We start from the raw sequence: 15,304 nt of genomic DNA, 5'->3' as shown, positions 1-15,304 counted from the left end.
ATTGAGCATAGAATGGGAGAGGAGGAATTTCCCCACATAATGGAAAGAGACAGTGAGGGTCTATGCATGTCTATTGAGGCAGTGGGTGCAATCTGCTCCCTTTTCATACAGTCTATCCATGCATGGAGGGGAACATGCCTAAAGGAAAGTTTTATGAGCTCTGCATGTGTGATCTGGGACCAAGCAAGGCCACCACTCACATAGTAAGTAGAGTCTGTTTGCACACCTGTAAGTCAGGATAGGGACGCGGGTGGCGCTGTGGGTTAAACCACAGAGCCTAGGACTTGCCGATCAGAAGCTCAGCGGTTTGAATCCCTGCAACAGGGTGAGCTCCTATTGCTCAGTCCCAGCTCCTGCCAACCTAGCAGTTTGAAAGCATGTCAAAGTGCAAGTAGATAAATAGGTACCACTCCGGCGGGAAGATAAACGGCGTTTCCGTGCGCTGCTCTGGTTCGCCAGAAGCGCCTTAGTCATGCTGGCCACATGACCCAGAAGCTGTACGCCGGCTCCCTCGGCCAATGAAGCGAGATGAGCGCCGCAACCCCTGAGTCAGCCACGACTGGACCTAATGGTCAGGGGTCCCTTTACCTTTAAGTCAGGATAGCAGGTATGATCCCAAATGCAAGCACCTCTCCAAGGATTTCTCTGTACTTACCATGTTACATTGACTTGAGCATGTGCCTTTCTAGTTTATGGATGTTCTGTGAATGAAAATGGGTACAGAAACAATACACATTTGGACTTTTTTTGTGCATGGCTAAAACAAGAACACATGACTGCATTTTTTTGTCCGATGCCACTGAAACAGAGATAAACTTGCTAACCTCAAAGTTCTCAGGACCTTCAATGGACTGCAGTCCCCTCTACCTTCCAGGACATTTCTGTTAATGGCTTTAAACTCTAGACCTCACTTGAGAGACTAATATCTTGTAGGATGTAGGGTTCATGAGTTTCAGATGAATTATACGAAGGATAAATATGGCCCAAAGCTTTGTTTATATCTAGCGCACTTGCTTAGTTTTCAGCAAAGTGCTGGCTGATAAGTTCAGCTTCTCAAAATAGGAAGGAGGAAAGATTCCATCACAGCTAAAGGTGAAAGTGCTGCATTCTTTGGTTGGTCTGCGCCTGTCAAATTCATACGCAAGGATTTATAAAGGACAGCAACGGAGCTGAAGTTATAAATGTCCCTTTATGCAGCGTGCATTTCAAGCACCTGCACACGCCAAAGAATCCTGGGAACTATAGATCTACAATTGCCCTCACCCTTAACAAACAGTCCCTGGGGTTATTTGGAGAGCTTTAAATGTGTGGTGTGTAGACAGCCTACGACAAAATGCAATGTGGCTGCACAGTCTTTTAAGTCAGATATTACACCCCCTTCTTCAAGTGAAAGAATATCTTTATTTGCAAATGACCATAAGGGAAAGTGCTCTCTGATGTCTAGCACTCTGAACAGAGTAGGTCAGTCTTCCCCAGCCTAGTTCACTCCAGAGTTTTTTGACTACATCTCCCATCAACCCCAGCCACATGGCTGCACCTATGTTGGGGGAAACCAGCATGCATGATTAAATATTTAGCTAACTACACACTACTTTAAATGTGCAGTGTGCAGCTTCATCAGGTTCCTGACCCCACATTTAATGCTAAGCATGAGACTCTAGGATGCAGGGAAAGGTAGATTGAACCCTTCCCTCCCCAACTGTGATCCCAATGAAAATTGACCCCAGTGCATCCATTAGCACCATTTTCATCGGTATTGAATCTGGGGAGGGAAGAGTTAAACTGTACTGCAGCCCAAATAAAAAGCAAAGGCTGCACTTAACTATTCTTTTAATAATAATAATAAAAAAACTGATGAAGCTGCATACTCTGCATTTATCCTAAGGTGTAGGCAAATCAGCCTTGCCAAACAAATGCCCTCCATCTTGGCTGTGAGTCCTGGAAGACCTGCTCCCTGCCTTGCAGGCCTTTTCCCACCTGGTCTGAGGGGTTGGGGCCCTGAACAACTCTAGCTAGAAAAGCTGAGGCTGTTGGACAAGAATCCTGGATTGGGGAGTCCTTTGGAGGGTTTTGTTCGATATGGTTGTGTGCTTCTTGATATTTTGTTTATTTGTTATTCTGACTACTTTGACGTTGGCCGGGATGTAATTTTTTTATGTTGTAAGCCGCCTCGAGCATGGCTTTAACTTTGGAAAGGCAGCATACAAATGAAACGATTGATTGATTACAACTCCCATCAGCTGAAGCTAGCATTCGCCTTGCCAAAATACAGTGGTACCTCGGGTTACATACGTTTCAGGTTATATACGCTTCAGGTTACAGACTCCACTAACCCAGAAATAGTGCTTCAGGTTAAGAACTTTGCTTCAGGATGAGAACAGATATCCTGCTCTGGCGGCGCGGCAGCAGCAGGAGGCCCCATTAGCTAAAGTGGTGCTTCAGGTTAAGAACAATTTCAGGTTAAGTACAGACCTCTGGAACGAATTAAGTACTTAACCCAAGGTACCACTGTACCTCGATTGTGTGGTTGCGAGACAACACAGATCTCCTGGATCTCTGGCTGCTTTTCCCACTGCAGATGCTTCGGTCCAAAATCAATCCCACATTCTTCTCCTGTACTTGATACCTTTCACAGATATGTGGGTGTTGACCTGTTGTGGTTCTCCATCTGCAGCGTTCCTTTGATAAGTTGAACATCCGGATGTCTGCTGGTTATGTGTATGTTCCAAAGGAAAGGGGAAATCTCTGTTCAGAAAAAACCCAGGCTCGTTCCAGTACTTGCTCCACAATCTCTGTAGCTTTTGGCACCTCGTAGTAAGGCTCTTTGTTTCCTTTCAGTTCAGACTTAGTTTACAAGGTTCTTCAAATGATCCTTAATGGCTTTGTAATTATAATATAATTACAGAGCCTAAGAAAATGCCCCCAACCCATTTCTCCCCTTTTAAGGAAAGTGAATCCATTCTCTGGTGGCATTCCAATTTTGATCTGTCTCCCCTGCCTGCCTGTTCCCTGCAGCAAGACTTCCATGACTCATAGCTGTGGTCATTTTATGAGCAATGCATATTTGCTCCAAGTGAATTGTTTCAAAAAGGAAACTGAGCTCTATGGGAACACGAGTGTGATAAAATCTTTCCCTATTGTAATAATCTTATCTGTTTTCAGCTGTACAGTTTGGGTCATTAAGCATGTGAGGATTCATTATTTGCCCTTGTACATGACAGATTTTTATTATTTCCAGAAACAGCAGCATCCTCTGATGGTCCTATTTAACAATGAAGTATTTAAAACACACACAGAGTCATTCAGAGAATGGTGGTGATTTTAATGGAAGCCATGGGTGGGGGAACCTTTAGCACTGAATTTTTCCTGAACTACAGCTCCCGTCATCCTTGACCATTCGCCACGCTTTCTGGGGCTGATGGGAGTTAGAGTCCACCTACCTCTGGAGAGTCGCATGTTCCCCATCTCTGATGTAAATTTAGAGATGAAGGCAGCCGCCTACAATCGGTATGAATTAATTCACTGATCAGAGATCTATGGGAAACAGGGATTCCTAATATAATTTTAATCAGCACTACTTCCTCTGAAAGTAAGATTAATCATGATGGCATGGTGGAAGATAACTTTCTGCAAACATTTAACAGTGCACTCCTGTACACGTCTACTCGGGAGTAAGGCCCATTTGGAGCAGAGGGGCTTAATCCCAGGTAGGTGGGTATATAGGATTGGAGCTTTAAGAAGGATTAATTTCCTCCACCCACCCAGAACCCAGGGAGGCTATTTATCTTTTCTCCATCCCACTTCCAGCAAGGCTAAGCCTCCTCTACTTACTTAGAAAGGGAGATTGCACTAGGAGTAAACTTGCATAGCAAGCTTGGTAGTACAGTGGTACCTCGGGTTAAGTACTTAATTCATTCCAGAGGTTGGTACTTAACCTGAAACTGTTCTTAACCTGAAGCACCACTTTTCTCTGGAGTGGTGGTTAAAGACCTAGATAAGTAATAGGACTCAGACATGTTTATTATTATTATAATTATTATTATTATTTTATGAATTGCCCTCCACATATATGCCCCAAAGGCAATTAACAGACATAATCTTAAAAATGGTGTGTGTGTGTGTGTCTACATGGACAACAAGGTATATAAAGGAACTAAGTATTTAATATTACTGTGCCTGGGAACACAATACACTAAAGCTTCTTTTTACTACTCTCATGTCTTTGCCCCATCCAGCTGTTTTGACCGAAATGCTCTGTTCTGCTTTGGATGGTAGAGAACTGAACTAGATCATAGCCTGCAGTTTGACACCACTTATCTAAAATGATGCCAAAACCAGTGACCTACCATATGCATTAAGGATTTGATGACAGGTCCATCAAGCTTTCTTCAGCACGGCCATCATGGAATGATATCATGATGTACAGTATTGGGGTGAGAGGGGGGACTTAACTAACTGCATCAGCTTTGTCCCTCTAGATGAGTTAAGATGTCATTACGATAGCATAAAATGCTTTGAAAGCATCCCCAAGAGCCTTCAGTTGACATTAGAGGAGGCTTTTTGCAGGACCTCATCCCAGTGCCTAGTAATAATAATCAACATTTTTACTGAGGTCAACACATGAACCTAGAATGAGTCTTAGCCTACAATACCCTTTCATAGGTCCTCAACCCCTAGAATATATCATCACAGTGACTAAATTTATTGCAGACATTTATTGTGCAGTGTACAAACTGATTTTTTGTTTTTCTACAGCTTGCCACTGGCACGAACTCTGCCTTCACACACATTCACACACTCTCATACACATGCAACACACACAATATTTCAGAAGTGGCCTAACATAGTGATGGATTTGTCTACTAGATTTGTTGCTGCTACATGTAGTAGCATGTATGGTTCACACCTTCAAGACTAACCACTGTGGACATCAACCAAGTTTATGCAGACTTTTGAGCCTTTATAGTTGAATCTGCTTATTGGGGAGAAATCAGGTTGCATTCCCACAAAGCCTATTCATCAAATGTCTTGAAGTCTGTAATGCTCAGAAGAAATAATTACCATTATGTTAGCGATAGAATGCTGTTTTGAAATAACAGGTGGGATATCAAGGTTTATTCTAGATTGCCATGTTTGTTGAAAGGTAAGCGATAAGGGAGGTAAATAATTGTCTAGGACATGTAAGCTGTATTTGCCACAGAATTGCTATTCAGCTCCTTCCGGGGCTGTTTTGGGGAAATAGGAAGATCCCCAGCAGAAGCTTTCTGGAACTCTGAGGTCTGAAAGCCCTGCTTTCTAACCTCAGCTGCTGTGAACATGCCTTTAGCTCAGATGGTAGAGCATGAGACTCTTAATCTCAGGTTTGTGGGTTCAAGCCACATGTTGGGTGAAAGATTACTGAATAGCAGGGGGGTCATTAATTTTTGGGGGGCGTGTTGGAGCCTCAATGGAAAGGAGGCAGAAAAGCCTGCGTGTGTTCTCTGAATCCATGCACAGTTCAGTGGCTCTGAGCCTCTGTGTTTTCTTTTTCTTGACGTACTTCCCCTATTTGGTTATTTTGGCGGCAAGAAATATCCTGTGCTGTGGATTATATCAAAAGATGCGTTCGTGCGATATGTGGATGAGCTATTTTGTTTCAAGATGTTTCTGTGAATTTTCTCGCAGAAAGAAATGTTATGACAGACTCTGTGGATATTTTGGCATTTCTGAAATATGTACTCCTTTGGATACCTTTCTTTCGTTGGTTAGAAAAAAGGACTCAAGAACCCCTCAAATAGAAAGGAAGGGTAGTTCTTCCTAATGGCCAAACTACATGTAACGAAAGTAAGCTGGACCCTGAAGTTTGAAAGGACCAGAACAAAAGCCATTTCATGACAGAATACACTGGGGCTATGTACACACCACACCTTTAAAGGACATACAAAGCACACAGTTTCCATCAAAGAATTCTGGGAACTGTAGTTTACCCCTCACAGAGTTACAGATCCCAGCAACTCTTAACATACTACAGTGCCCCAATTCTTTGAGGGAAAGAATGTGCCTCTAATGCGCTTCAACAGCATAGTGTACACACAGCCTAGCACTACAATAAATGAAATGAACTATCCAGTGCTTTTTTCTGGGGGGAAGCAGGGGTACGCATATTCCTAAGCATTTTGTAAATATAAGTTTGGCCTCATCGAGGAGCAGTATTTCAATATGAGTAGGGAAATGAGAGTACTCCTAAACATTTTTTTTTTTTTAGAAAAAAGCACTGGAACTATCAAATGCACATATACTTTGAACACTTATGGCATGCCACAAGCTGTTTGTATTGATCCAATACAGTGGTACCTCGGGTTACATACGCTGCAGGTTACATATGCTTCAGGTTACAGACTCTGCTAACCCAGAAATAGTACCTTGGGTAAAGAACTTTGCTTCAGGACAGTGGCATAGCGTGGGGGTGCAGGGGGGGCCGGGCGCACCGGGTGCAACATCTGGGGGTTAGGGTTAGGGGGCGCAAATCCACGGGTTAGGGGGTGCAAATTACTTGCCTTGCCCCTGGTGCTGACAACCCACGCTACGCCACTGCTTCAGGATGAGAACAGAAATTGTGCTCTGGTGGTGCGGCAGCAGCAGCAGGAGGCCCCATTAGCTAAAGTGGTGCTTCAGGTTAAGAACAGTTTCAGGTTAAGTACGGACCTCTGGAACGAATTAAGTACTTAACCTGAGGTAGCACTGTACAGCAGGGGTGAGGAATCTCAGGTCCAGGGGCCAGATGTGGTCTTCTAGGCTACTTATTCTGAGTCTTGGGATTCTCCTTAGGCTGCATCTCCTTTCTTTGGGCCATGCCCCTCACTGCCTCTCTTCTGTGTCCTCCTTGAGTGCTTTGGCCTGACTACAACTCCCATCATCCCTAGCTAACAGGACCAGTGGTCAGGGATGATGGGAGTTGTAGTCCCAAAACATCTGGAGGGCCGAGTTTGCCTATGCCTGGCCTGGCTGGCCTGTGTCCTTGAGTGGTGGTGATGCCCTTTATTTTCCTGGATGGGGTATGGGAGAGATTTGTGCATAGGCCCCTCTGGTTTTGACGCAAAGTGGTCACATCCATTGCTGTGACTACCTTTTGCCTCTGGCTCCACCCTTCACTGGCATGTGCCCCCTGGGAAGCAGCCCAGGGGCTGAAAGAAAAAATTCCATACCCTTGCAATGCAATAAAAATGCTGGTCATGAAACAGGAACAAATGCTCACTTTAAGCCAAAATAGGCACCCTAGCCAAGATGCAGTGGTGGTTGATATCCATTGGTGGATTGGTGGTAGTCTCTGTGGGAGTATATTGTATTTAATTGTGGGGTATCAGAGTTTTTAGGGGGTTAAGCAGGCTGGGATAGCTGGGATAGCAAGCTTGTTGGTTTTGAATGTCTGGTGTAGATTTTTTTCAATTCCATTGCTCTGTATGGGACAATGACAATAAAGATTATTGTAGCGTATCATGGAAAGCAGGATGGCCAACCGTAGATGGAGCCAGAGCCAATAACAGGTGGACCAAACTAATTATAACTTTGTCCCCATCCCCACGCTTGCTTGGGGCAAAAAAATTAAGGTGGAGGAAGCAGACAGTCAGAGCCACCCTCTGGACTGGATGCAAGTAAGAAAGCAGGTGGACTTGGAGGAAGGAAGTCTGAGTTTGATGGGGGGCAGTGCTTCATGTGCCCTAGTGTTTGGTACAAACATCAGAAATTGCTCAGATTATGGCTGATTTGTGACTCAGAGCGCAGCAGCTGAAAAAGCAAACTAGCTTTCTGCACCCCCCCCCACCCACACACCTCTGCTTGCATATAGGCAAGACAAGATGGTAAGCCATCGTAACGGCTGTCATGGTCCTCCAAATCTTTTCCCTAGTGCCAGCACCTCAACTCCATCTCCTGTGCCTCTTTTAAAACACGAGCGCTGTGTTGATATAGGTTACTCTGGATATCAAGTTGCATAGCTGTTACCTTTATTTGACAGATTTGATGGCTTGAATCGGTGCAGGCTTGGTTGTCGCTTTTCGATTCTCCTCCTGAACTTATGTCACCTTTTGTCTGCAGATTGACTTCGAAGACGTGATTGCCGAACCTGAGGGAACCCATAGTTTCGATGGGGTCTGGAAGGCAAGCTTCACCACCTTCACTGTGACAAAATACTGGTTTTATCGCTTACTGTCTGCTCTCTTTGGCATCCCCATGGCTCTCATCTGGGGCATCTACTTTGCCATTCTGTCCTTCCTCCACATCTGGGCGGTGGTGCCCTGCATCAGGAGCTACTTGATTGAGATCCAGTGCATCGGCCGAGTCTATTCTATCTGCATCCACACCTTCTGCGACCCGCTCTATGAGGCCATTGGCAAAGTGTTCAGCTCCATCAGAGCAACAGTACGGAAAGAAGCATAACTGACGTTTTGAGGAGCCTGAAGAGAAGGTCTTCTCCCTTCCCCTCCATTTTTTTGGGGTGCCAGTCCCAAGGCTATATCAACGGTGAACAAAGCAACTGGCGCACGTCATCTAATGAAGCAACCAACCTGAGTGCAGCAAAGAATCACTTGCCCCAATTTCCCCCCTACTTAATCTCTCCTGGAATTATATCTTCCCTTCTTTTTTCAGGAGGAATCTGCATTTTTTTTTTAAAGGCCAAATATAAAAATTGCTGCGCTCCCATTCCTAGCTGCCTATTGTTTTGCTGACCCTTTGACGAACTGACTCATGTTCTGCCTACCCTTTCCGTTCATTTGTTGCAAGTTCAGTTCACAACGCTATAAAATAAAGAACTGAAACATTGCTTTCCAGCGCTATAACGCTGCCCTTGATTTTACTGTGAGCGACAAAAAAATAAAAAGGATCTAAAAGCTATGGCAGCATAATGGACGTGACAAACTGGCAGATTTTAAAAGAATGTTCTTTTTTCAGATGTATTGTCTGTCGACTGTAGCGCTTTACTGTAGTGGGCCACATCTAACTGCTACACACAGATAGATCTAAGTAAATAACTAATATATATATATGAAGAGAGAGAGAGACACAGAAAGAGAAAAAAATGCCTTTAGTTTAGGGCCTTCAACCCAGGCAGCTGTCCCTGCCCACAAGATGCTACAGCTGTTGCTTCACCTTTGATTTGTTTTTGTGGATCCTCCTGACAGATTCATTGCAGATCTTTATCGCATGTCACTAAAAGGAGTACACAAGGAGCCACCTTAGTGCCTTTGAATACGGAATCGTTCATCTAACCCAATGGCATGAATTCCATATTGGTGGATCTTGCATGTGACACACTAGATCTGCCCGGGATCGAATGTGCAGCTTCGCAGGAATGCACCACACATGCTTCATCATCAAGGTGTGGTTCCAGCCGATGTCAATAGCCAAGGTCAGAATCCAAGCCAGAAATGCATTGTGGATTCGTTTTCTGGAACCGGGGTCCCCATGTAAAATCAGCAAACGCCATGCCGCGCTGCCTGTACCGGAGGATAATTTCTCACCCGAGCTACTATTAACTGCATGCCAAAGTACTCTTTTCAGCGACACGTGCAAGAAAAAGTTCCAAGGGGATGCGCCAACATTACAGCGGAGGGACGAGGTGTGTCCAGCTCCTGCAGTCATGACAACTACGAACTGGGTTTGGAAGGGTGTTTTGGTTTGGTTTGTTTGTACAAGGGGCTCTCTTTAAAATCCCCTCTTCAGCCAAGGTCAGCATGTTGCTGGTCCATTCACGCTTTGCTTACTTCACACTAATCCACCGCAAGAGTAGCATTATGTACTACATTGTGATTCCCCCCTCCCCCCCCCACTAAGCTGAGTTGTACACATCAATCAGGAAGTCTTCATGGAGATAATTTGTGTGAAACTGTCAGTGACGGGGGGGGGGCAGAAATAAAGCCTCTGCAACATGATGTTGTGCTATGACCAGCTTGGAGATTTTACCCTCGCCGTAAATGTTAATTGCGGCGAGAAGGTATCTTATTCAGCCTTGCAAGAAATCTGTTTGTTGCTGCTGCTTTTTTAAAAAATAGCTGTGAGGTGGAGTTAACTGGGATAAACTTCCTTAAGTATCCAAACTGAGGAATTCTAAAGTCTGAGCTTCTTTTTGCTGGGCTTGTTTGCAACCTTGCATAAAGTCTGTAGCAGCTTCCAGATGGCAGCCAAGCATTATTAGTGATAATACCTTGCATAGTTCTTGGCGCAATATGAATGCTTCAACATTTTTTTAATAACAGTACAATCCTAAGCATGTTACTTAGAAGTGGGCCCCATTAAGTTCGTTGGGACCAAGACATTCCACTGCTGAAAGTGGAGTCTGAATCTCGCCTCCTGGCCAGCCCTGCTAAGGCCAACTCTGGCTACAGACACCAGTCCCTGCCTTCGTTTATCCCTCAGCCCAGTGTGTCATTTGAATCAGGTTGCTTTGCTCCTGTGCAGAACTGCACCTGTAGTCGACCAGCACTGCCAAGCTTGCAATATACAGGCATCTTTCGTCGCTAGGGCTTACTGGAGACCACTCTCAGTTTTCTTTTCTGAAAGTGGTTTCCCCATCATTTTCACAGGGTGTCTACATACATATTGCCATGGCAGCCAAAATCAGGGCAGCCCAGGCTATGCAGCTGATTTCACTGATCTTCCAGGTGCCATGAAGACTGGAATCCAGTGCACAGATAGTCAACCCAGTGCCTTCCAGATGTTGTTGGATTCCATCTGCCATCAGCCCCAGACAGTATGGCCAATGGCCAGGGATGCTGGGAGTTGAAGCCCAGCAACACCATGAAGCAGGGGGGCCAACTAGAATAATATATGGGGGGCACAGGTAAGCCCCACCCTGCATAATCAATCACATGAGATGGTGCACACACATTATTTGAATGGCACTCCCAATCAACTTTGTGGTGGGGGACTGAAGACCCCACAGCTCCTAGGAGTTGGCTCCTATGTCATGAAGGCACCATGTCAACGATCATTACTCAGCCAATGTGGCCTTTGTGGTGTCCATTTTATCACACAATGGACGGATCTGTGCATCTTTCCAAAAGGCAATGATTCCTGCTTGAAGGAAATCGCAATTCCCCAGCACTCATCCAGGAATATTCTTTTGCTGGGGAAATGCAGTTCTTTCTCAGACAAGCGAGTTTATGGCAGTAAGGGGATGTTCAAGTTTTCTGACAGGAAACACTATTTTAATAGCTTTTTTTAAAGCCTTACATTTCATTTTCATTTTTACACAACCTCAAGCACGTTCCCACTGTTATTTAAATAGTGGAATTTGCTTTGTCCTTTTAATGTAAAACCAGTGAGTAGTGCACTAGGAAAGGTGCTGTTCCTCCAACAGGTGCAGTGCCATTTCATGGGGTAACCATATTTTGTTTATCACCTGGAAAAGACTGAGGCTGCAATCTCAACTCTTGTTTTCCTGGAAGGAAGCCCCATTGAATTCAATAGGACTTAACTTCTGAGTAGACATGGTCAGGATTGTACTGTTGGCGGTTGGATACTAGGGCTCCAATCCTGTACCTGCTTACTCAGGAGTAACCCCACTGAACTCAGTGCAACTACTACATGTAGAGGACTGTCCTGTGATGCCCAAGCCAACTTGCATCTGGTTGCAAGGATGCTAATGCTCCTACATATTTATATGCATTTTGCTCCTGAAGGCCCAGGCTGTGCTTGTTTGCCACAAAACCTTGTTAGGTTGGCAGCGGCAGAGAAAATATAGTCAACTTTTACTCAGGATGCAAGTCACTGCCGAAGCCAATGAGAAAATGCCAATGAATTTCCAGTAATGCTAAATAACTTCTGCAGAATTGTTTTAACAGGTCTATAAAAATTAGGAAGAAGTTTTGAGGGATCCCTTATTTTTGGCACATAAATTGCAAGCCTAGTAGCTATTTCTCTCTTCTTGCATTTAAAACAAACACTGGTCTGGCTATAGTTTTACATTTTTACTATGTACATAAGCGAGAGTGTACTATTAGATATATATTTTTGCAGTATTGAGACACACCTTTGGTGATAATGAAAACAAGATCTTATTTTGTCTTTACCTAAGGAAAATCACTCTGAAATTGATTGCATAAACTGTGTACCCAGAAAAAGTTCCCAAATGCAAATACATTGCTGATCCAAGATATTTACATAGCTATTGTATGCTTACAAAGTATAATAACTGACACATTTTTTTTAATTCTGCATGTTCTACAGCCAAGGCTACAATCTGCACAATAAAAGCTGTTTTAATAGAAACTTTTGCCTGAATACTTATTTTCTCAAAATATCTGCTTTCAAACAAAAGTTTAACATAAAGCCCACTGTGGGAAGGGAAGGCCAATCCATTGAAAACTTCATACAGTGGCTCTATCAAGCTTTGCCCTAGCATTGGCAGCTAGTGGTTTAAAACCTCCTCATACAATTCCTCCCGCGAGTGATACAATATCATCCTGTCCCATTTCTCTTAGGGGAGCTTATTCTACATTCATTCAAGGCAAATGGCAGCAAGGAGCTCTGTATCACTGACTATTTCAGAAGCTTTAGAAGCACCTCTTCACCATTTGCAAAACACCAACATTTTTGGAAGTCTACTCTGTTACTGCCAGACTGTTTTATTGGGTACATAAGAGCAGCTGCTTGAGTTCGCCCTGTTCCCCACCCTAAATCTCTCTTGGCAATCCGTCAATCGCTCAAACATTTTGTTTGCTGCTCAAATATTTGTCCTTTATCTTTCATGGTGGTGAATGCAAAGTTAAAAGACATCGCTTTGAGCAGACACCTGAATGATGTGACGAACATCCAGCAGATCCTTTGACTAAGATAGCTTAGCACTGCTGTGTCTAGAATTACTCTTGAACGCACCAGCTAGGGAGTAAACTTCATTGAAAACGAGCAGAATTTAGGGCTTATCCACACTCACCTTTCGCCCCTCATTTTCTAAGCAGAGGTATGCACTTTAACTCTCCATGTATGAGTGTTTGGGGGGGATTTTGCCCACAAAAACCCACAATTTAAAGCTGAATTGGATTAAACATCAATTCGGATTTTCCATGGGGGAAAGTCTTAGGTATAATTTTGATTGTTACTCATCCTATCTGTTTTCTATCTACCATTCTCCTTCACTGGAAGTTTTTAAGCCAAGGTTAGATGGCCATCTGTCATGGATGCTTTAGTTGAGATTCCTGCATTGCAGGTGGTTGGACTTGGGGTCTCTTTCAACCCTACAATTCTATGATCTATGATCTATGTCTACACTTTCCTTGTCCCATTGTCTTTTGCCTTCTCCTTCCTTCTCAAAAATGTTTATGCTACCTCCACAATGACTGCCCGTGGGTCAGTGTGCAATCAGCCAGATGAAGATCAATTAACTTGGTGTAGGGGAGGACAGAAGATAAACCTGTTCACTGAAAGCAGAGACCAGATGTTAAAATAGCACATCCCATGGGATATAAGGTGAGTCATTTCCCCCAAAGCATGTGTGGGGGTGGAATTTAAGATGCAGCATGGGCAGAAGAGAGTGCAGAATCCTTCCTATACTTGTATTTTTCCTTCCTCAATGTTTCCCCACTACTGCAATGCACTCTACATGGGGCTACCTTTGAAGGTGACCTGGAAACTGTTGGGATTCGCAGGATACTGGATAAGTCTGCAGGCTTCAACAGGATGATGCAATTCTCTGCTGGGTCAAGTGACTCAGCAGGAGTGTGATTACTGTGATTGGCTATCACCTGTTTTAAAAGGAAAGTCTGTTTAACAGTGGGTGTGGTGGTTGTGCTGTAGAGCTGTGGTGGAGGAGAGTATTCGTTTGTAAATACTCTGTATGGACTGTTTCTTTTGTATATGCCTGTATATAACTCACATTAAAAAAAGACTGCACTGGAAAAACCTGGAACTCTTAGCGTCTCTGCTGAAAGTGCCGCGTGGAATACGCGACAGAAACTACAACAAATCCAGAACGCAGCAGCTAGACTGGTGACTGGGAATGGCCACCGAGACCACATAACACCAGTCCTGAAAGACCTACATTGGCTCCCAGTACGTTTCCAAGCACAATTCAAAGTGTCAGTGCTGACCTTTAAAGCCCTTAACAGCCTCGGTCCTGTATACCTGAAGGAGCATCTCCACCCCCATCGTTCAGCCCGGACACTGAGGTCCAGCTCCGGGGGCCTTCTGGCAGTTCCCTCCCTGCGAGAAGTGAGGTAACAGAGAACCAGGCAGAGGGCCTTCTTGGTAGTGCTGCCCGCCCTGTGGAATGCCCTACCATCAGATGTCAAGGAAATAAACGACTATCTGACTTTTAGAAGACATCGGAAGGCAGCCCTGTTTAGAGAAATTTTTAACGTTTGATGTTTCATCGTGTTTTTAATATTCTGTTGGGAGCCGCCCAGAATGACTGGGGAAACCCAGCCAGATGGGTGGGGTATAAATAATAAATTTATATTAATTAATTAATTAATTAATTAATTACGGCCATGGGGCCAAGTTAGCAATCCTGCTCTGGTGCAATGTAATAAATGTTGATGTAGCATGTTGATGGAGCCAGTGTGGTGTAGTGGTTAAGAGCGGTAGTCGTCTAATCTGGGGAACCGGGTTCGAGTCTCCGCTCCTCCACATGCAGCTGCTGGGTGACCTTGGGCCAGTCACACTTCTTTGAAGTCTCTCAGCCCCACTCAGCTCACAGAGTGTTTGTTGTGGGGGAGGAAGGGAAAGGAGAATGTTAGCCGCTTTGAGACTCCTGAAGGGGAGTGAAAGGCGGGATATCAAATCCAAACTCTTCTTCTTCTTCTTCTTCTTCATTTACCTTGGCTCCATTAAAGTCACGAATGCAAATTTTGTGCAGGAGTGGGGAAACCATTGACGTCCACTCCACCTGCCTTTTAAAAAATACTATTCCTTAATTGTTGTGTAATGACAGCCTGAAACGCATCACGGGAATTATTCCCTCTGTTAGCGATGATCAGGGTTGAGTGCCAATCTTTATGTCTCTGAAACGATACTACCAACATACAAGATAGGGTGGTGGTGGTATCAGTATGCTCAGGGAACCCCAACATTTGCAGACATATAAAAATATTTGGGGGAAAGCCCCAAGTGGCCCAAAACAACAACCACCACCCCCAAACAGCACAATGAGAACTGGGCATGCCCAGTTACTGCAAAATGTTGAGTGTCTGTTGGGAGGGGAGATAGAAATGAGAGAGGCTGAATGGTGTATTCTGGAACAGGGCATGGCTGACCGGACTCTGAACAGGGGAACTCCATGCTGAAAAGCTTTGTGACAGCTGTTATTTGTTTTTCTTATTAGTGAATCTTC

General features: G+C 44.3%; 1 protein-coding gene across 2 annotated transcripts in view; it reads left to right on the top strand.

The window, feature by feature from the left end:
- CAV1 (caveolin 1) overlaps nucleotides 1-12,246 on the top strand; it is a 28,148-nt gene extending 15,902 nt beyond the window's left edge. For both annotated transcript variants that reach the window (XM_081929050.1, XM_081929051.1), the window contains exon 3: nucleotides 8,074-12,246. In XM_081929050.1, the coding sequence (XP_081785176.1) occupies nucleotides 8,074-8,415 (342 nt within the window). In that variant the 3' untranslated portion in view covers nucleotides 8,416-12,246. The remainder of the gene's footprint in view (nucleotides 1-8,073) is intronic.
- Nucleotides 12,247-15,304: the final 3,058 nt, after the last annotated feature.

Source organism: Podarcis melisellensis (genome assembly GCF_964234715.1).
Source record: "Podarcis melisellensis genome assembly, chromosome: 10".
Lineage (NCBI taxonomy): Eukaryota > Metazoa > Chordata > Lepidosauria > Squamata > Lacertidae > Podarcis > Podarcis melisellensis.
This window is presented reverse-complemented; position numbering and strand designations above follow the sequence as displayed.